This window comes from Macrobrachium rosenbergii, chromosome 11 (assembly GCF_040412425.1).
Source record: "Macrobrachium rosenbergii isolate ZJJX-2024 chromosome 11, ASM4041242v1, whole genome shotgun sequence".
Classification (NCBI taxonomy): domain Eukaryota; kingdom Metazoa; phylum Arthropoda; class Malacostraca; order Decapoda; family Palaemonidae; genus Macrobrachium; species Macrobrachium rosenbergii.
Genome location: NC_089751.1, coordinates 33113870 through 33137864, shown reverse-complemented (window position 1 = coordinate 33137864; position 23995 = coordinate 33113870). Strand labels below are relative to the sequence as shown.

Below are 23995 nucleotides of genomic sequence, written 5' to 3'. Positions count from 1 at the left end.
TAAAATATTCCGATTGGCTGTCAAGCCTGTCATACATACAGCCATGTGATGCAAACTTAGTACTCAGGCATCATGGTAGAGAGTGGTTGATTTTGATTCTAGGTATAGGTACAGAGCTTGAATTCAATGGGAATAAGTACAGTAGAGACGAAACAAACTTTTATTTCCGTCAGTGGCTGAGAAGAAGAAGTGGCTGAGAGAACATCCGAGTGGGTAACCCTCTTCCACAAAAAATTGCAGACATTAACCCTGTTCCAGCATCGAACGAAGAAGCTTTCAAAACAGTAAAGTTGTGGTATATGAGAGTGTTGGGCTAACCTCTGATATGCCCTCCTCTTTCCTAGTCCATTTGGTACCTTTAAGTTAGGATAGCATGGCTGTATGTATGACAGCCAATCTGAATATTCTATTCATCATTCTGATGTCGTTCCAGTTACGATAGCTCTAAATATTGCGTTAGCAACACAGCACACACACACACACACACACACACACACACACACACACACACACACACACACACATATATATATACACACACACACACACACACACACACACACACACATATATATATATATATATATATATATATATATATATATATATATATATATGTGTGTGTGTGTGTGTGTGTGTGTGTGTGTGTGTTTATTTACTCGGAATCTTAGAGAACAGAGCCTCAATCTGTAGTTACATTAACTGAAATAAACACATCAGAATAAATCAAGGCTAACAATTAGCCCCAAAGGCTATTTTAAGCTGAAAGACTTATGTGACATGGAGAAAATAAAGAAAAGCGCGAACTGAAAGCATGGGTTTAATATCTAAAATGTTAGCATATTACGCGAAGTTCACTATACAGACAGACTTGGTGGTGTTTCACGGCCAGAGGGTGAATACTGTTTCATGCATAACATCAATATTACTTAAAAATCGTGCAATGTGCGAATGTCCTTTATCATTCCTTTAAGGAGAAAGTACCGTGAACGAACCAGACACAAACACATAAAAAAGAATGTATCGCCAGCGCCAGAATGCTGTTGTTTAATGACTACTTTTCGAGGTGATGATAACCTTGAGTATCTCAGTAAAAAGCAAACGCTGGCGGTAGGCATAAGGGATAAAATGTAGTTTCCAGCAAAAGGGCAGCTGGTCACACACCTTTCACCTCCTTCGTACTCCCGCAGGCGGCAGCTTCAGTAGTCTACATCTTCAGCAGTCTCTGGATAAGATTCAATTTCACAGACATCCATCAAGGCCACCGCCCACCAGCGGCTCCCAGTCGCAGTGGGTTCAATAGACGTCGTCGTGGAAGGTTGTGTCTTGAAAGTTTCAGCTCGATTGCGATTCCTGTTTATCCTTGTGTTCGGTGCGACCGGTCGGAAGTGTTCTGAGAGTATGTAGAATTAAGTAATCACCAGTGAAATTACCCAAAGACAATTTCCTGTACATTCCTATCTATAATATAAGATCACGTTGGAAAACAAAGGCTTTGGAAATCATGAAGCTACTGATTGTCACCTTCGCTGTGATTTGCCTTACGTCAAAGTCAAATGCCCAAGAACATCAGGTAAGAAAGTTTTATGTGATTGATCATTATTATTATGATATGAAGGAACAGATTGTCACTTCGTAAAAATTCTAAGTTGCTTATAAATATTACTTGTAAAGTATTCCAGTTATTATTATATCAGTCATAAATTCATGTGTGAAAACATTAGCGAAGATCAGTGTTGTTAGATGTCATTGCGGCAATAATAGGCAATATTACGCCATAAAACGGCCGATACATTCATTGAAATTTATCTCCAAAATTCTGAAGGAATCACATTATGTTTTATTCCCGTTTCACTGAATTAAACCACAAACACATACTACATACATGTGGTCAAATGAAACGGGGTAAACGTGTACGGCAAACTGGGATATATAGCATGAACACCTGCTTTACACGCCAAAAATGCTTTGATTAGTGAATTATGGTCATCAACACATGTATTTGGTGCGGTTTGCATCAGTATGGTTATCGTCGTAGCACATTTAGTGTAACTATACTCACCAGAAACATTATCCACAAAGTACCAGCAGATGCAGATCAGACTGAATGTCTTGAGATATTTACCCAAGGTGAAAGTGTTTCTGTTGTTGGCTGTACCAGCAGTGTCTGTCAGGCTATACTTTAAGTTTTGTGTGTTGTATCATATATATATATATATATATATATATATATATATATATATATATATATATATATACATACATACACACACACATATATATATATATATATATATATATATATATATATATATATATATATATATATATATATATATATATATATCACGGTAAAAGTTCGCTTCCGGACCGAACTCTAATTCCACGAGTTCTAGTACTAAACAGTGATTCATCTACACTGTTTCGCCGTGTTTAGTACTAGCCCCTGGGGGAGCAAATGTCCCTAAGTGCATTTCGTAGAATTGAAACAGAAAACATCCTCAATCATTTGCATGTGTTTTATTTTTTATTGTGATAAATATTAGTTTGCAAGAATTATGTATATGGAATATTTTTTTCATTTTTTTTTATAAAGATTCGAAAGATATAATAAAAACTCGAGTAGGGATGTTCGGACCGGAAACGAACGCTATCCTCTATCACATCATCATCATCATCAAGGTTTATTTTCGGAGGCCCTCTTGTTGATAGTTCGATCTGAAGGATCCCATTCGACAGTTTCAGGTTTCAGGCCATACTTTTCTTCCATGTCACAACTCAGGCCCTTCTATATCACTATTTCACGAAATAAGCAATTTATTATAGAACTAAAACTTAAGCTGACCACATTACTATTCTGTAGGAAAATATCCTAGGCACTGGACAGTAGGCCTATTATTCCCACAATAATTTCGTTTACATTTTAACGAAAGTGTATTCACACAGAACATTCCATTCCACTCGAAACTCGTTACGGATATTAAGAATTCTGAAATGAAATCGACGATAAGGAACTAAGTTGATAGAAGCAGTGTAATATGAAGATTTTACTTCAGAGCCTGAATTTTGGCTCAAAATGAAATGACACTTTGAATGCTAAACTAGTATGTTTTGCGGAATCGGGGATGCCAGATTTGGCCTTCTAAGACCATTTTGGCCTTTTTCTGGCACATTTGGCCTCTGAAATTTTGACATCCAGGTAAACTCCATTAGTTATTTCTGGTCTTTTTTTGACAACCATATGATCTTAAAATGGCAAATAACTAAATATTTTATTTCAGAACCATACTTTAAAATGAGAGAGAGAATATGATGGTTGTTACAATTTTCAAGCATTTCATTTACATTAAACCATATTTTGGATATGGTTGCTGGCAAAAGCAGAGAATGCCTGTTAAACATTACAGCTACAGCATCAATATGACAGACTCATGCTTGTAGACTGGAAACTTGAATTTTGTGACAAAGAAATACCAAATGACACCATTAAGTTTCGGGCTACTGTATTAAACTATAAAAATGACCAGGAGTTAGTTAAATGCTGTAATGGGCTAGCTAAAACTGTCTTGTAGGCTCATACAATTCCCTGGAGTAATGCTTCTGTGGAACGGATTTTTTCTCATCTAACAAATGTCAAGAGCAAATTACGGAGAAGGATTTCATTAGAAACTATGAAAGTTGTATTAAGAATAAGTTATCTTTCTAGCAGTGGCAAGTGCTGCAACAAGTTTCATATTACAGACAAAATGCTGAGTGTACTTAATAAGTCGATGTATATGACAAAGGTGGAAGCAGCTGAAGGAACCCCATCAATGTTTAGTAATCTCAGCGACAAAGATTGTGAGGCATTTGATGAAATAATCCAACAAGAATTCTAAACACAATTATTGGCCTTGAGTTTTCCGAGTTTCTAAACAATTATTGTCATTATGCTTTCCGAGTTTCTAAACACAATTATTGCCATTATGTTTTCCAAATTCATTAATAAATGTTGAGTTATTATAACCTCAAGTTTATATCATCCTAGCAAAAATTCATATATTTGTGAATCGCTGCATTTATTCATTATCAAAAGCAATTTGGCCTTAAATCTGGCCTTTTAAGAAAATGAGTGGCCTCCTTTAGCAAATTAGATATGGCAACCCTGTTAGAATATGGAATGAGAAACAAACCCGGGCGAATGGAGATTAGAAGTCATACCAAATGTACCAAAAAACCTGTGACCTGGTTACATGTGGTATCTACAAAGGCATTGTATGTACTTACGTCGGTTGTAATGAAGATAATCAGCATGCATATCCTCATCGGGCTGGAGAAAGTTATTGTCAAGACACTGCGCATCAGTGAATGAAATTTAAAAATCCGCTACTGATGATCCTGCTGATCACGAGAAGGCATTGGGCGGCGTCCACAGACCGGTATCCTGAGGGCTCTTGCGTCACTACGGTATTTACGTTAATTATACAATATATAAAGTTAAGTAAAGTTGGATCTTTCAGATATTTATGACAATCATATCCAATACATGCTGTCTTGGGATGATAAAGGCAAGTCAATATGTGGGAGGGCCCAGTAAAATTTGAAAGTAAAACAGGCTAAAATTATATCCAACAGTAAAATGACATATTAGTCTAATAAGATTTTTACTGCTACCCGAACATGATACATGGTATGACAGTTAAACTATATCTAAAAGATTTTGTCCTTTTGAGAATGAAGCTTTAAGAAGAATGGCACGAGTCAGATGGCAGGGCAGCGCGAAAAATGATACACTTAGGGAAATTATGGAAGTGACAGTGTCGACAAGATAATAAAAGCAAACTGGCGACGGAAAATAGTTCGTGATATCGTCAGCTAGGTTCCGGCGGGCACCACAAAGCTTGGAAGTCATAAAAAAATAGGTAAATATTTGTGCGTGTATAAATTTTCTGTTTCATTGTAAGTGTATATAGTCCTGGAATTAGAAAGAGTAAGAGAAGAAGATTAAATTTGCTGGGCTGGATGGAGGTAAGGGTGGCAGTCTTGAGTAAATGAAGATGAGGAAAGTATGTAAGGAAATGGCTTGATTGTTGGAATTGCACAATTTAAAAAAAGCAGAATATGAATGAGTATATTTGGGAAAGAGAAAATGGAGAGAAAAAGTTTGATTATGCGTTATATGCAAGTGAAGTTTTGGTCCTGAATAGAAAGAGAAGGGTAAAATTAGTTTTTTTTATTAGTTATGAAGCAAGAATGATTGAAACGGTGAGAAATTTTATTATACAAATACAGTAGAAAGGTATAGACAGCTTAAATGAAAAGATAATAAGTGCATTTTAAGTGGTCTGATACTGTGGAGAGAATGAATAGCGACTTGATGGGTGGCAGAATGCTAGAGAAACTAAGAAAGTGTTGGCTAGATGTTGTAGAAATAGAGAAGCCCTAGTCTCAGGGAAGTGGGAAAGCACGTGAAAGATAGAGGTGTGATGGTGTCCATAGTGAGTATCAGTGCAATGCAGATAAGCCTTCCGTGTAGATGCATAAAGCTGCTGATGTTAAAGAAGCTTTCTGTGCAGTTGGTTCAGCTACCGTCCCTTCATAATACTAAAAATTGCCCTTCATAATTGAAAAATGACCCCCGAGTTTAATCTGTGAAGAGATTGGATCCACTTTTTTGAACCCACTAACCCATGCATTCCTGTTAAGCCTTTCTCCTTGTGAAATGTTGCAACTTCCCACTGTCTAAACTGGTTTACCGAGCACCGCCCCCCCGGCTCCCCGCCTTTTTTAAAACTAGTTTCACGTGATTGGGTTGGAACAAACAAATGACTCTAGGAAAGTACAGTAGGCAGTTTGTGTTGTATACGTTTGTTGTTTTCTTTTTTCTCAAAATCATTCTACCGATGTACTTACTGGTTTAATTTTCAGTGTTTCTTTCGTAAGGTTTTAATGAAAGTAATTTTGCATGACTTTCAAGAATTTGTAACTACTTTCAGAAGTCTTGATTGCGGACACCAAAGATATCATGTCGTATTATTATCAACTATTAACATATCGGTAACGTATAGCACTAAGAATTGATCTATACTTCTAAAGCAGTTCACTTTTAATTTCACAATACAATTGTACATAGTTAGAACGTGCGATGTGTAGACTTCGGTAAGCTTTAGTGCATAACTGAAATATTTCTCTTTCTTCTTGTCACATCTTTTGTACGCTTTTATCAAAGCGCTATATAACGTAGAAGCAAAAAAAAAAAGGAAGAAGAAGGAAAAGATGAATCCTCGTCAACCACTTGTCTGTCTCTTGACCAAAACAGATTTATTTTCAAGTAGTTATTTAGCACTCTCTCTCTCTCTCTCTCTCTCTCTCTCTCTCTCTCTCTCTATGTAATATACCCAACAGGATGACTTGAACATTCATTGTAACCTGGTCTCTGTATCGGAAGGATTGCCGTGACTAGATTATAATCTTTTCCTGCGACTCTTTATTTTCCTTTTGTTATCAGCAAAACGTCTCGAAAGAGAGAGAGGAAGAGACTGAGCGGCGCTTCAAGGTCAAAAGGGTTAAAGGGACGGACTTGGAAAACGCGTCGTCTACAGTACAATCACTTGGACCGACCTTGGGTGTAATGCGCCGGTAGTTATTATTTCACAAGAAAACAAATACAGGCGTGGACTCATTCTTCCCCTTATTCAGTAATTGCTATCATTCGTATTATCTCTCCCAGAATCTGAACGATAGTGGATCTTTTATTCAGAAATTATTGTATTGATGATGAATCAACCACCTCAGTTGTTTATTATTATTAATTCCGTTTTTACTACCGATAACGGCATATGAATTGACAGTATCTAAAAAGTTATATAATTTTCGTTGCACTCAGTGCATGAGTGTTTTATTTGATGAATTAAGAGAATCATATTCTCAACCAGCAGACATGGGAGATACTGCATTGACTTGCACTCATTTCAGAGCTGGCGTTTGCAGTACGGTTACCTCCCTAATAAGTTCATCTGTTTTTTTCTCCCATGTCGTGACTACAGTAGAATATGGACATTTATTAACTTCACCAATGCAGTTAGAAGGATGTTACGCTTTCACTCTTGCCTGTTTGTTTGTTACTGACCTATTTCCATATATTTATCAGTAATGACCAAGGAACAAGGTTCGCCACTTTTGCTGTGCACATTGTTCGCTAGGCGAACATTATTATTATTATTATTATTATTATTATTATTATTATTATTATTATTATTATTATTATTATTATTATTATTACTGGTGTTGTTGTTTTCGTCATTAATAATAAAAAAGTTCAAGGACTGAATGAAAATTGCTGTTATAATGACATTAATTAAACATGAATGCTTCCCACGACACCTATCATCTGCTAATCCCATATAAATTCGCTGCTCATAGGCACATAACGGCCGTGTGCCCGTGAAATCTATAATGATCTGCGAAGGGTATGAACTCATAACCACAAAGTGTTAGTTGCAACTAATACCACATCTATCACGATTCTGGAGACAGAGAGTGAGTGAGTCTCGAACTATCTAACTGCGGCATGACACATGCAGCTCTGTGGAAAATGACCTGTAGTACGATTTGTTGCCTGTGCTGATTGATGTAATTTGCAATTACTGTTCTCCCCAAAAAGCAAATTCATTATTCCAAATAAAGTGTGTCTATCAGTAGAGGTGTAATATGTAAGTTCCTCTGGCGAATACTCTTCCAGATCAAAAAGAATCTTGGTTAGGAAGAGGGAAATCACCAATTTATTACTTTTTGAAAACTTATTAGCGTCACACCTTATATGTGATTTTGCGCTTTGATGGAGCCCAGAATCATTTAAAGAACTAAAAAGTATTCGTTGGAGAATCTTTTTGTAGTTGATATGCATAAAATTGGAGAATAATAAAAGAAATGGGAATTTATTGGTTTGTTTATAGTGCAGTATAACTAAAATAGAAATAGACTTATAACCTAAGGTCTTGAAATCTTTCTATAACCTTGAATCTCGAGTTTTAGAAGCTATTGCTTTGTTTTTTTGCATGAGACCTTGAGTTTCATTTCTCGACAGAAAATGAATAAAGGTATTTTGTCGTTGTAACTATTTGTTCTTTCACTCTTTTATCGATTTTTCCTGTCCCAACAGAGCCATGACTCAGAGGTAGAGGTAACGACGGTGCTCGGACCGATGCTGCTGAATGAAGTTCCTTTTTCGGCATCTGCGCCAGAGATCGGCGCCAAATCTTTCGATGGCAAATCAGCACGTTTGCCAGGCTCTATTCTTCCAACGCATTACGTCATCAGGTTGCAACCCCTCATCAATGGCAACCTTACCATCTACGGATCCGTTGATATCACGCTCAAAGTAGCCGAGACGACCGATCGAGTGGTTATTAACATGGTTGATATCATAACCAAGAACGAGACTGTAGTTGTAAGTTAATTATTATGATTGCAAATGTCATGCTTGTTTCTCTCCACTTTATTTTGGTAGGACATAGTTTGATAGGACAAGCAATGGGGAAAAGTACACTCTTACTCGAATTTGTATTTATTCCTGCACCCACACTTCAATTTATCTCATTTCTCCTTTTGCCAAACATCTCTCATTAACTCGACAGCCATTTTATATTCCTTCTTCCTATAATCCTGAAGCAGTAAGTACCCTGTGCTGTCTCAACTTTAGCCTATGTTTCATCATTCATTGCCCTAAGTTCTTTATTTTTTTTCTATTGAACTTAATTACATCTAAAGGAACATTTTAAGTACTTCTTATCCACATAAAAATTCCTGTTTTTACATTTAGTTCAGTGAGGTAATAGTCAGATACACCTCCAACCACCACTTTGCATGCCATTGAAATTATTGATTTAACATTTGCAGTTAATCTGTAAGAACACATAATTAGCAAACTTTTCTTCACATATTCTCTTTCCTAAGTATTGTATGCTTATGGAAATCCCATTTTGGAAACTTTAAGAACACATTTCCATAAGTAAATTTAGAAACATTCATAAAATGAACACTATTATCATAAACACATACGCACGCATATGTATACGTGTGTGCATGTGCGTATATTTGTGTGTAAATTATGCTTAGTGTTTTGATTAAGAAAATATGTGCCTTTAGATTATCAGTAACGACTATTGGTATCCATAAAATTATTTCATGTCTGCAGAATGATAAAACGAAAATTGGAAATTATGATTTGACATTTGCATTACCTCAGACTAAGACATTTTACTTAAATTTTACTATTCTTTGCCTGCCTTTTCACTTAGAAATTTTTACCTGTATTCATTTTATATTCGAAAGAATGCTAAAACTTTCGTCCCATGACCCCCAGATCAGGAGTCTTAACGACAGCAAATCCTATACAGTGGTGCAGCAGACTTACGATCCCGAGCTTCAGCTGTACACAGCCCTGCTTTCTGAGGACCTGGTCAGGGATAACACATACGTCTTCCACATGGACTTTGAAGGTTACCTCAATGACAGGCTCGTGGGATTCTACCGGTCACAGTACACAGACTCTCAAGGAAAAGAAAAGTAAGAATATGCAGATCTTGAGATCGAACTTAACGTCTCGGAATGTCGCGTTACAGATTTCCAGCACAAACAGATTGAGTCGAGTATGTGAAATCTCCTAAACTGATCATGCGCTGTGGAATGTTTGTCTGTTGTATAATCCGCCAACCTCATCATTCACCTCTCCATTTCAGGTTGTTAGCAGCGTCCCAGTTTTCCCCTACTGACGCCAGAAGGGCATTCCCTTGTTTTGACGAGCCTGGATTCAAGGCCACGTTCGACATCCATCTGGCGCGACAAGAAAACATGACGGCGCTCTCGAACATGCCCCTTGTCGCCACCGATCCTATGTTGGTAACATTGGTTTTTCAACCAGCCCGTGATTCCTATATTTGAGACCCATGAGAATAGGAGATAGTTTTCAAAAGGGTTTTGTTCACGTTACTTTGACAGAGGCCAAATCAGGCCTGGTAGGTAACGAGTTGCCTGTTCCATTGTGTGTCTTAATAGTCAAAATAAAGAGAGAATTAATGTTCAATGTAGACTGGAAAGTTCCGGATAGGGTGGTTAAGGAGGAAGAGAGGAAATATTGGCATCTGTGTGAGAGAGACTAGTGGAGTGTAACATAGCAGAAGGATGATAGACGGTTTATGCTTCGCACATTAATGTTGACAGACTCATAAAACACACACACACACACCATATGTATATATATATATATATATATATATATATATATATATATATATATAAATCTCTCTCTCTCTCTCTCTCTCTCTCTCTCTCTCTCTCTCTCTCTCTCTCTCTCTCTCTCTCTCTATATATATATATATATATATATATATATATATATATATATATATATATATTATTAAGGTATAAAAAGGATTTACGGAACTACGAGAAAGATAGTAACCATCGTTTTTCCCTTCTTTCTTAAGAATCTGGCTACGTTCTGCCCCAATTGAGGCAAATTATTTTGGCGAAAAACCAAAGGTAATCCAACGACTGGAAACAGTTGCTTTAACTCTTTTCCTGCTTTCGTTATTTATGGGAATTTAGTTATTTACAAAACTTTGTAAACAGTGTTATGTTTGTCTTTATCATTATAGTAGTATCTCTTTCCTTTTTGTTTTCTTGAAGTTCACCGTGTTGTCTATCACATATTTCAGTTTTTTTTTTATTCGACAATAGCTTATTAACGTAGACATTTTGTTACGTACACTTCCGCATTCAGAAATTACATAATATTAAAAATAAAGAGTACATACATCTATAGCATAAATAATATTTATCCCTATATTTATCAGAGTAACAGACAAATTATCTGTTATTTTGACTGTAAAGTCTTTTTTAACTTTACTGTCGTCGTATATTAGCATTATCCACTTTTTTATGTTTTCGTTTGCACTTACGTAGTCAATGGGCAGAGAGGTAAGGGTTATATTTACATCAAACAGGATCTTTATTGGAGCACTGAATGGGATTTTTTTTTTTTTCAAAAGCAGCAGCTACTGTCATCAAATTGATAACCGGTTGAAGAATCCGTTGGAAAAATAATTTTTCAAAATCATTTTCATACAGAATACGACGTGGAACATTAGTTTTTACGTTTTGTGAACAAAGAAGGCGAGGAAAGCATAATGTTCTTCACATTTTGTAAACAGAGAAGGCGAGGAAGGCTGGGTATGGGACACTTTCGATACGACCCTTCGCATGTCGACCTACCTGGTCGGGTTTCTCATCTCTGACTTTGGATTCATTTCTTCAGATAAACTCAATCACACGCTTTTCAAAGGTGAGTTTCTCTAATTGTAAGTAGCTTTTTGTTTGTTACTTTGCGTGTGTGAATTAAGTAGGCCAGACTGTGCCTTAAACATCCATTCCTTTACAGGCCACCATCACCTTCCTTAATTATTTATGGAGATCCAACTTTGGTCGGTCTCGTGGGATTCTCTTACCTGTCAGTTACAGTTCATAACTACTCCGATAACTGCTTCTGCATCATAATTGCTTTTGAACAGGCTTCTTAAGTTTCTGTTGGGCAAGTTATTGAAAAGGCTGAATTTTTATACTTTCATTTATGTGTAGACAGTGATGCTTAATAAAGATGTGGATGAAGAGTTATGTACAGTACAAACATTTATAACATGGTCTTTCCCGTGCTATTGACATTCAAGTTAAAGTATTTGTTCATCATTTTCCCTTCCTGTAATCCTACATACCAATAGTGAGTATTATCTCGTTTCATCCCTAGTCTTAGTATCTTCTCTTTTATTCACTCTCTGACATTCTTATTTTTCCATTAGCTGTAACGTACGTTTCCCTTTTTCAGTTATTTTGCAACTTGTAACTTTTTTTCTTTCGGAAAAAGGTCATATATATATATATATATATATATATATATATATATATATAAAATATATAAATATATATATATATAATGTGATACTCAGTATACATAAAGGAAATATAAGTGGGTCCTGATATATATATATATATATATATATATATATATATATATATATATATATATATATATATATATATATATATATATATATATATATATATATATATATATATATCAGGACCACTTATATTTCCTTTATGTATACTCGAGTATCACATTATTCTGACGTCATAGACATGATACATATGTGTGAATGTATCAGTATCTGCTTCTTCACCCAACAAAAATTTTACAACAAATATAACTCATTAATTATTGTACCCGTTGATGTAAATTAATTATGCCTAATCTACTTTTAATGAAATGCAATGATGCATTTTTCCAAGAATTACAATAATGTCCTTAAAAATTCTTGATTTCTTAATTACTGGGCGTCAGCCGTATGGACTTTGTAGTCTATAAGCAGTGGACTAATAATTTTGAACTTCCGCTGACTGTTGCTGATTAGTTGAACCTTGTTTTTACCAGTCATTGACTGCAAGGGGAACAACATTAGCAAAATGACTTAATGATCACTGATTAAAATATTTTCTCTTTGTACTGGAATTGCTTTGTCTTATAATCGTTTTCCGACTTTTCCAGAACAATTTATCCATTATTTCCTATATGATTTTCTCATATTTTACACACACACACACACACACACACACACACACACACACATATATATATATATATATATATATATATATATATATATATATATATATATGTGTGTATATGTATATATATGTGTGTGTGTGTGTGTGTGTGTGTGTGTGTGTGTGTGTGTGTGTGTGTGTGTGTGTGTGTACTGATTAAATAAAAAAAAATATCTGCTGAACATTGTGCCTCTTTATTAACAGCGACTTACAGAATGTAAAAATATCAAACCGTAGGGACCATTGTTTTCTCGTTAATATTTGTGAGACTTTACGAAGGATTCCATATTTAATGGTGAACAGAAAACTTTCCTATTGATATGCAATTATTTTTTAGAGCAGTATTGTATATGTGGTGTCTAATCATATAGCAAACTTCATATTTGCAATTATGTTGCAAATGTTTACCCCTTTCTTGTTTCTGTAACGGTAGATTTAACCTTACACAAGCTCATGTCGAGAAATCTCTTCGTATCACTAAACATTTCTCTTCTTCCTCCCCTTAGTGTGGACACGAGCGGAAGCTTTGGATCAGGCTGTGTATGCTCGCGATGTAGCGCCGCCCATTCTGACATTCCTCGAAGATTACTTCAACATCAAGTTTCCACTGCCAAAGCTGGACATGGCTGCCCTACCTGATTTCAAGTTCAGTGGGATGGAAAACTGGGGCCTCATTACTTACAGGTAATTTAGCACGGTTTGAACAATGGAAGGGTGTCTGTTCAATAAATCATTCACTGGCACACAGGAATATGGCACCATCAGGGAGAATGAAAATCGTTTATCACTGACTATCTAGATAACTTTAACACTGCAGCGTACTTATATAGAAAACTAAAGTAAAACACCTGTAAGGGCTAATTTGACCATTAAGTTTGATGCTTTTGCCAAAGTTTCCTGGGCGCTAAATTATGCAGTGACATTCAATCACCTTAGCTGTTGTCGCAGTTTTGTTAAGGAACTAAGTCTTTAGATCCGCAATCAAGTAACAATGTAGTTAAAAAAAAAAAAACAAGAAGTTATCTTGGTGCTTTCTCCCACAGTGCCGTAAATTTCTTTGGCAGATCACTTCTCACGGCTTTCAGTTTGATGCTCTTTCTGATGTGCCAGAGCCCCAGAATTGTCCATACTTTTCTTTTATTCCCTCACTCTCCTCTGCCGATAAGGGGTAAATTTCATGGGAAAGTCTGGCTTCAAGAAGTCAATCAAATAAAAAAAAAAGTCTACTTTTACCCCCCTCTCTTTTTTTTCATTCACAGGGAAACCGCTTTACTGTACAACGATAAACTTTCTTCAGTGAAAAGTAAACAAGAGCTCGGGTATGTACTGGCCCACGAAATCGCTCATCAATGGTTTGGAAACCTGGTGACTCCTGTCTGGTGGTCCGATCTTTGGCTGAAGGAGGGATTTGCATCCTTTATGGGATACATCGCACTGGATTCTGTGAGTATCGCAGCAACGAACCCCACTCTTCTGTATCTTTCATCTGACTTGAGTGTAGTATCGAGTTCCTGTTATGTTTGTATCTTATACGTTAACTGTTCTTTCCCACACTTCGTCTTCCATTTTTATAAGAGGATATCTGATGTTTTATCAGCTCATTAGTATTTTATCCCAACCCGATGGAATAGGCTGAACCTTCCTGGAGAACAATGGAACAGTTCGTTACGACAATCGTTCACCCAGTTCTGCAGGTCGATAGTCTTCTTTCGTCACACCCCATCAACGTTGAAGTTGATCATCCCGATCAGATTAGCGAGATTTTCGACTTCATCTCTTACAGGAAAGGTAAGTAAATGTTTCATTGTACTAGCTTATTTTTATGAGGTGATCTGCGGTTATTTTGTATTATGCTTACAGATGGCTTTTCGTAGTTTGATCATGATTTTTAGATGTAATACTAAAATTCATATATATTCTGCGAATATATATTCGTTAGCTACAGGAGAAATTAAAAGAAAAGCACAAGGTTGGTTTCTCATTCATGGCTGAATGAATTCTCGGTCGTTATTGAGAATATGGTCCTTAAAATGTTAAAATTAGAAAGGCCTTCTGCACTAGAACTTTTTCAAGAACTTATATGTGTACATATGAGTTGTACATGAATGTGTACAGAAATTAAATCGGTAATAGTAAAAGATATTGTGTTCTTACTGGAAAACTAATAGTAAATAGGATTTCATGATCCATGAAATGTCTCAGAAGCACTGTTTATCACTTAGTATTGTAGAGAAAGGCAGACAAAGTTACTGTTTTTTTTTTTTTTTTTTTAAGTGGATAATTCAAAGCATTCGTGTTGTCTGGCTTGAACATAGCGCTGCAGAAAGATAAAGCTTTCGGGAAGATTTGTTTATTTTGTCTTCTCTCTTCTTTTGTAGGCGCTTCCATCATTCGAATGATGCAGTGCTTCCTTACAGAAGCAACCTTCAGACGAGGTCTCACCAACTATCTGAACAACTTGTAAGTAGATGTTTTGAACTCATTTGATTTTCTCCAACTGATGATGGGTAGGCAAATTGGGCTAGGCAACTAAATGTCTACTCAATTCCCTCCTCAGTTGTTTATATATATATATATTATATATATATATATATATATATATATATATATATATATATATATGTGTGTGTGTGTGTGTGTGTGTGTGTGTGTGTGTGTGTGTTTGTGTGTGTGTGTGTGTGAACAGGACCCCGGGGTTTTTCATTATATCTCAAATGCATATCTATCCTTTAGTATTAATAAATTTATTATTTAATACGCTCAAGTCATTGTCATGACGACCCAATCTTGTATTTTCTTTTTAAAATGCCGGGTAGATGTAAGTCTGTGAAGTGACAGTCAACAGTGGCACTTTAAATTTATCACTTAAATTATTTCCATTGTCCCACACCAGGCAGTTGGCCAATGCCGAACAAGACGACCTGTGGGAATATCTTACCGAGGCGGCGCACGCCGACGGCACTCTGCCGGCAGAATTAACGGTGAAACTTATAATGGACACCTGGACTCTCAAAGAAGGGTATCCAGTGGTGTCCATTAAAAGAGAAGGCACCACAGCTACCCTCCTTCAGGTAATGTAATTTATCTCCCTTCTTTAAGCTGTAGTCCGTAACATTCTGAACTTTATTTTGATAGTAACTTTCAGAATAAGAGCACGGTTTGTTTAGAGTTGAGGCATTCTGGATATGTAAGAGTATACAAACTTAACGGATTAATGGCATCACTTCACCTCTGGTGTCTAATTTTCGGCATTTGGTGCAATTCAAAATTCACAGCTGGTTTTCTAGTGTATGCGGCGATATTCGTAATGCGTTCTGTTATTTGTTCATGAGCCTCTCTGTAAGATTCGCAGTTCATTTTCCTGGGACTACTTTTTATTTACAAAGTTATACACGTATATATATATATATATATATATATATATATATATATATATATATATATATATATATATATATATATATATATATATATATAAGCATTAATCTACAAATGTCCTTTAATATCCAATTTGCTCTACCGCTGAAATAATATATTTTCGTATATGTTACCCGAGGGAGACTTTTTTAGTTTATAATAAGTTCGTCGTCTCGTGGGCTCGAACCACGGAAGACAAGAACTCAAGACTACAGTGACGTGCCTTAAACCACACGGCCATCAAGGGAGATATAAGTTGCTACCCACCTCCACCCACAAATCACTGCCGAACTCAGCTATTTGTAATTAGAATCGATATCAACCTGCCTCTACCATGACAACCGTGTGGTGAGTTTGTCGCATGCAGCCATATTATGAATGAATTATATCACTTTGCCGTGATTCATATACAAGCATTAAGCTACAAATGTCCTTTAATATACAATTCGCTCTACCTCTGAAATAATATATTTTTATATATGTTACCTGAAGGGTAACATATATGATGGCCGTGTGGTTTAAGGTGCATGGCTGTAGTCCTGAATTCTGCTCTTCCATGGTTCGAACCCCCGAGCCGACGAACTTATTATCAACTAAAAAAATTTCCCTTAGGGTAACACATATGAAAATATATTCTTTCCGAGGTGGAGTGAATTGGATATTAAAGGACATTTGTAGCTTAATGCTTATATATATATATATATATATATATATATATATATATATATATATATATATATATATATATATATATATATATATATATATATATATATATATATATATATATATATATATATATATATATATATATATATATATATATATATATATATATATATATATATATATATATATATATATATATATATATATATATATATATATATATATATATATATATATATATATATATATATATATATATATATTATTGTGTGTGTGTGTGCGCTCGTATTGATCGCCCAGTCTATCAACGTCCGTATTAGATCAAGGTCTATACCTGGTATTGTTCTGTGCACTTCGTAACTTGAAAAGCGAATTTTATTTTTCTACTTTCTAGTTATTGTTTTTTCAATATAGCCTTCTTATATCTATCAAAGAAATTACCCATTATTGTATTAATTGTTTTATCTGAGTGATATGAACTGAGAAGTCCATAACACGCCTAGATTGTTATTTTTAATTGATGGTCTGTAAAATTAATCTTTTAGCTATCTGAATACTTCGGTACAACTTTTCACTGGACTTTTAACATCTTCAGAACTTTGCTCTACGCAGCCAGTTTTCTTATGTATAAAAGGATAAAAACGATAAAAGATACTGTGAAAAATGCTTGCTTGATGTCACCTTGAATCCTTTGATATGACTGGATACTACATCATCATGCATTCTTTTTTCGTTGCTCTGAAGTTCTGACTGGAAATTTAACGTCTTCTATTTGTGTGTCTGCGTGTGGAGTTGAGGCTATTCATTGGGAAATATCCTTTCCTGTATATGAAATTAATTTGCAAATGGCTTCCTGTAATCATCATTGATATCCTTAATACAGATATCTCCAGCTTATCCTCTTTTATAACTTATGGCCTCAGAAGTCTGGTGTTGTGTAAGGTTTGGAACTCTGATGTGAGCCTTGTGTGTGTATTTTTTTTTTCTGTGCAGTAGTGTAAAGATAAGAAAATTCCTGTTTCAAGAAATATATGTTTTCATGTATTCTGTTATTTAGACCTTGCTTGTGATTCTGTTGTGTGTTGGCTATAGTTAGCAGACGTTGCTTAGACAGTACTTTATGGAGGCTGGATTAGTATAGAGAATTACTCTCATCATCATGATTTAGAATAGTTCCTAGGGAGTTTCTCCTGTCTGGTTTTGTTTATGATTACTAGAATTTCTTTCATATTTCTGTTAATGCAATATTCTTCAGGAGTGGTTCAGGTTGGGCAGAAAGAACACGAGTGTCTCTGGTCACGAGGAAGGATGGTGGATCCCAGTCAGTTACACCTCTCAGCCCAGATCAAACTTCAGCGTCACCCGTCCGAATCATTGGATGTCAAACGACCGGAAACCTCTGAAGATCAGCGGTTAGAAAACAAGATACCATTTACTTTCAATGTAATACTTTATGGGATACAAATTTTATCCCAGTGTAAAAAAAAAATAGATGAACGCAGTTACTGAAAAACGTATATAAATTTTTTATTGTTGTTCTCTGCTTTCTTTTTTCAGGTCTTCCAGATGAGTCTCACTGGGTGATAGTGAATATCCAAGAGACTGGTTACTTTAGGGTCAACTATGACAACAACACTTGGAGGCTGTTGAACCGTCAGCTCAAGGAAGAACATTCGGTCATTCATACTATCAACAGAGCCCAAATCTTAGACGATGCACTGAACTTAGCCAGGGCTGGTATGACTTTTTTTTAGTCCTGTATTTGAATTACCACTATCTTCGTCATTTTCTGAATAAATACAACATTTATTGTCTGAATTTTAGTGGTGAATTGGAGGCCTTAAAAATGAATGATGCTGGTTTGCTCATGGTCTTAAAAATTCTCACAGGTCTCCTAGATTATCCTACAGCTCTCACGACGTCCAGTTACTTGAGCAACGAAACTGAGTATGTCCCATGGAGCTCCGCCCTTGACTGTTTCAGTTATTTGAAAAATATGTTTGAGAGGTCCGCTGGATACGGGCCATTAAGGGTAATTAATGTTCATCGTTTTTGCTTTTAATAGCATAATTTTTTTAATGGAAGTAATTATGGCTGCCCTAGCATGGAGAGGAAGAAATTCAGTGTTAAATTTCTGTCTTAAAAACTGGAGATATACTATTCAGTGTTCGAAATAAAAATTTAAAAAAACAGGCCTGAAAGGTCTGCAGGTGTTTTGTTATTACAGCATATATCTAATATTTAAATTTTGCCATACAATAATTCAGGTTTCCAAGTTCGAGAGCCTCCCTGAAGTATTATTTTAAGTATATAATTTCAGGTGGCCTACTAGACATGTCTTGCACTTTTGATATTCACTACTGATATGTTTACTAAAATCATTGGCATAAAATTGACCCGATAATTTCTGTTTTCCAGGATTATCTATTGACCTTGTTAGTGCCCCTGTATAATTCTGTTGGGTTTGAGGACAACGAGGCCGACCAGCACCTTACGAAGTACAAACGAGTCGTTGCAGTGACTTGGGCATGCGGTCTTGGCCACACGCCATGTATCACCAAAGCCATAAGCCTTTTCCAGAACTGGATAGCATCGAATCAGAGGTAAACAAACAATGATTATGTCTGGTTCTGTATCATTTATGTGTTTATTTAAGAGCATTGGTGATTCTATGATATATGAAAGAATGAAAACCTCGTTGAGCAGAGCATTTCTTCTTGCAGTGTTTTCTCACCAAACGTCCAAAGCACTGTCCTGTGCATGGGAGTTAAGTATGGAGGAGAGAAAGAGTGGAACGCTGCTTGGAAACGTTATACTAAGTCTAATGTAGGGAGTGAGAAGTCCGATATCCTCTATGCTCTAGGATGTACCAAAGAAATATGGGTCCTGTCAAGGTAAGTCTTTTGGCAGAGACCGAAATTAGGCATCTCTGATTTGTAACTCAGCTCATATGTGCCGTGCAGTTATATATATTGATTATGATCTTAAATTAATAAGTACCATAAATTTAGTGTTTTACCCCAATAATAATAATTTTTTAGTTGGAAATATGGATCGTTCAGTTATAAAGAGAGACGAAACATTCTAGATACTAAACAAAGACGTGAAAAGCCTTAATTTTCTTAATGGGCTTGAAAAATGTGACAAACTAATGGCATTCCCAATTACATTCTTCTTCTAGATACCTTGAAATGGCCTTTACCCCAGACAGTGGCATCAGGAAGCAAGATGCCTCTGCCGTTTTCAAAACTGTAGCCAAGAATGCAGTGGGTCGTGACCTGGCATGGAACTTCTTGCAAGACCGTTGGACAAAGATTGTGAAATAGTAAGTTCTTATGGAATTTAGGCACCACTCTAATTATATATATATATATATATATATATATATATATATATATATATATATATATATATATATATATATATATATATATACATATATATATATATATATATATATATATATATATATATATATATATATATATATATATATATATATATATATGTGTGTGTGTGTGTGTGTGTGTGTGGACTGGGGTTAAAGGTATAAAAGTGGGAGAAGTGTAAGGGTGCGTATAAAGATCAAGGACGGGGTCGTTGAGTCGGCAGGGAACATTTGCATGTATAGGTGCTTATGATGAAGAAATAATATATTGCAATAAGATGATTAGCCAAGGATTGAAGGAAACTGTTTGAAATGTAGCGAACAGGGAGCAGAGAGGGTCATGTTGGTTTATAGGAAATAAATAAAGAGATCAATAACAACATAGAGTTTGAAATAAAGTGTAGCGTTAAATGTGAGCAAGTAACAGCATGAGGAAAAAAACGCTAATGGAGGGAACTCGTTAGAGAAAGAAGGTCGATGAGCAAATGGCTCTAATAGTGAAAGATGCAAATGAAGAAGTATGTCTGAAGGGAATTCAGCTTTGACTAGGTGGAGTGAGTATTTTGAAACGAATTGTTGAGTATGAAAGATAAAAGAGATAAGAGATGACAGATGCAAGAGAAAGGTATTGGTGTAAATCTGAGATTGCTTATTGAAAGGGACTATTGAAGCTCTAGGGAAGGTCATTAAGAAGTCTGAGAAGGAAAAGGCTATGGGATTGCATGTGAGACGCTACAGTAAGGCGGTGGTGATGGTTTAATTAAAGGACTGACACTGTGTGTACAGAATGGCTTGATCAAGGAAATGTCCCAAATGGATGGGAGAGAGGAATAGTGGTAGTACATTACAAAGTAAAACTAGTGACAGAAGGAGCGATAGCTGATGAGCAGTGCAGGTTTAGGCGAAGAATCTGGTGAGTAAATCAAGTACTTCTTATGAGGCAATTGTGTGGAGAGTTTTAACATAAAAATAAAAGCTGTGTGTGACAAACATGGAACCAGGAAACGTTTATGCTAGAACTGATGGAGGTAGTTTTGATATACTTAACTTGAGGCTGTAAAGGTGTAGAACTTTTCTGTCTTAAGCAATCAGAAGTTTGGCTGATACAAGTGAAATTTGTATTAGGAGTATTCAGGTGGGAGAGTGACTGGTTTAGGATAAAAACAAGTCTCAGAATAATACGTATTATGCCTCCATGGCAGTTTATTATTTTTATGGATGGATATATGAAAGAAGTTATGAAAGGCAGGAGACGAAAGTCAGTATCTGCAAGCTTGTAGAAGAAGAAAGGATTCATCAATGGAGTGTGGAGTTCTTTATGTTGGCAGATGATTTAACATTAACTGGTGCTGGTGAAAAGAAGCTTCCAGACTGATATAAGTTTTAAAGTATTTATAAGAGGAGAAAATCGAGTGAATATTAACAATGCTGAGGTTACGAGTGTAAAAAGGAACCAGAGGGTTGGATCAATGATTGATAAAGATTGTGGATCAATATAAGAGGTTGATATATTATAAGTATTTACCATATAATTCATATTGTCCACTATAATAGTCATAGCACCGAGTATGTCAGTTATATTTAATGTCAGTAATCTCTACTAGCATCATCATAATGTTCACTATAATATTCATAGTATTCATCATCAAAATCATTATATGTACTGTACTAATTTAGTCACGCGGTTTACTGTCTTAGTTAATTACATTACTTTGTTTATGTTTCATTGACCTCCTCTGGTCATTTATGGGTTTGTGTAAGGAACTAATATGGGAATAACAGAGGCATAACATAGTATGTAGACTGAAGTGGTCACTCCATAATAAAGTCGACTTTTATACTTCTTCCTGTAAACGTATGATATGTTTTACTATTCTCTCTATATTCCCGTGGGTTATTCCATAAACTCTCGTATACTCGGGAAAAAAACAAATTACATGCATCGATCTGCAGACCTTCCTCATTTTTATTTCTAATTCTACTCTTTGATAAGGAGCTAAATTTGTTTTCTTGTAACGCAAATGAGAATCATTACATTGAGGTTGGACTCGGATTTCTTATCACCAGTGCCATCTTGTCTTGGAGAGGAAGATGAAGTAGTTTTCGACATGTGAATAATATTTCTCATGAAGAATTTTGTTTTACTGAACAGAAAAGGCGTTTTTGCCCAAACAAGTGAAATGCAATGATTTCGTGGTAGAGGAATCTTAATTGTTTCTTTTACTCTAGCTTTGGCAGTGGTTCTGGACATCTATCAAAAGTGGTTAAGGCAGCAACCAACACTTTCAATACGCCACTGGAAGTAAAAGAGGTAAGTCATTTTACATACGAGTATACAAGGCAATAAAAAGGTGAGATGAGTTTCTTAGAGAGAGAGAGAGAGAGAGAGAGAGAGAGAGAGAGAGAGAGAGAGAGAGAGAGAGAGAGAGAGATTTAACGATGTAAAAATGAAGCTGTAATGCTATATCACCGTAGATTACCAATAGTTTAGATGTAACATGCGTCATATTCTTCAGTGACACAGGTGACTGTAAAATGAAAACATCACTTTTTTAGGGTAATTTACCAACAATATGAAAAGTAAGACCTTCCACTGATAACTTGTTGGTAGTCTGTTATTAAAATCAATTGATTAAAGACAGCGACGCTCAGAATACCAGAGAACACAAACAGCGAAAAGTGGATAGTCCTGCACTGATGATCTGACTCTATACTTCCAGCTCGAGAAGTTCCAGGCCGACTGCGAGGATCAGCTGGGCTCTGCCGTGCGAGCGACGGAGCAAGTTCTGGAATCTGCTAAGCTGAACCTAGACTGGATGGCTCATAATTATGACGTCATCGTCCGATGGTTAGAAGAAATCGGATATAAATCTGCCATTTGAGAAGACCATAGCCAAGTGGTTCTTTCCTTGTAATTTATAAAAAAAAAAATTACTTGACTTTAAATTCATCAGATTTTGAATGGGACTTTTCATTACAAAAGATATTGTAAGTTGAATGCTTTGTATACCATTCTTAATTGTAGAAGTATCTTTGTTAAAGCTCACAAGGAGTGTTACTGAAGAATGGTATGATAATTTTATAGGTCATGTTAAAGTTTTCTTTTATACAAATTATGATTCATTCATCCTGGTTTGGTAAGATACGGATATCTACGAACATTGATGTTCTCACAGAATCTGTTAGCAACTCTAGGAAGTTTAGTGGCTCTTGGTACTGGAACAAGGAAGAATACTTGTAACCTTTAACACTGAAATAAGCAGAAGCACTTACAACCTCTTGTACTTAAACAAGCAGCAAGTCTTGCAACACTAGCAGTCTAGCATTGGAATAGCAGGAACACTTGTAACATCTGGCACTGAAACAAGCGGACGACCAATAATTTAGGAATTAAAGGAAGCAGAAGACTTCCCACTCTTGTCACAGAAATCAGAAAGAAGACTCGAAAATTCAACTTCATTGGGAGCTGGACTATATATATATATATATATATATATATATATATATATATATATATATATATATATATATATATATATATATATGTATATATATATATATATATATTATATATATATATATATATATATATATATATATATATATATATATATATATGAATAATTATTTAGTCCGTCAGGCAATACGTGGCACAAATATGACTGACTTGGAGGATAATATCATTGAAACTAAACTGGATATTAAATTAGATTTAGCGTCAACATATGTACTACAAATCTCGTTAACAAATCAAACGGGTCAGTGAGAAGCTTGAGTGATTTGGTACTGTAAATTATAATCATGAGTTACTGCTCTAATACTGCAGACAATATTTTCTGTACTGGTGTCGTCAACAGAGACCAGCAGGTTCAAAATAAAAAC

General features: G+C 35.5%; 1 protein-coding gene across 1 annotated transcript; it reads left to right on the top strand.

Moving 5' to 3' along the window:
* Positions 1–1120: 1120 nt before the first annotated feature.
* Positions 1121–23226, top strand: LOC136843297 (aminopeptidase N-like). The gene is made up of 18 exons (XM_067111498.1): positions 1121–1573; positions 8141–8428; positions 9344–9546; positions 9720–9875; positions 11193–11323; positions 13146–13323; positions 13899–14082; positions 14271–14427; positions 15018–15099; positions 15533–15710; positions 17981–18137; positions 18283–18462; positions 18615–18757; positions 19144–19328; positions 19449–19619; positions 19907–20050; positions 22343–22424; positions 22834–23226. Exons 1-18 carry the CDS (start codon positions 1505–1507, stop codon positions 22993–22995), a joined length of 2850 nt encoding a protein of 949 aa, XP_066967599.1. The 5' UTR covers positions 1121–1504; the 3' UTR covers positions 22996–23226.
* Positions 23227–23995: the final 769 nt, after the last annotated feature.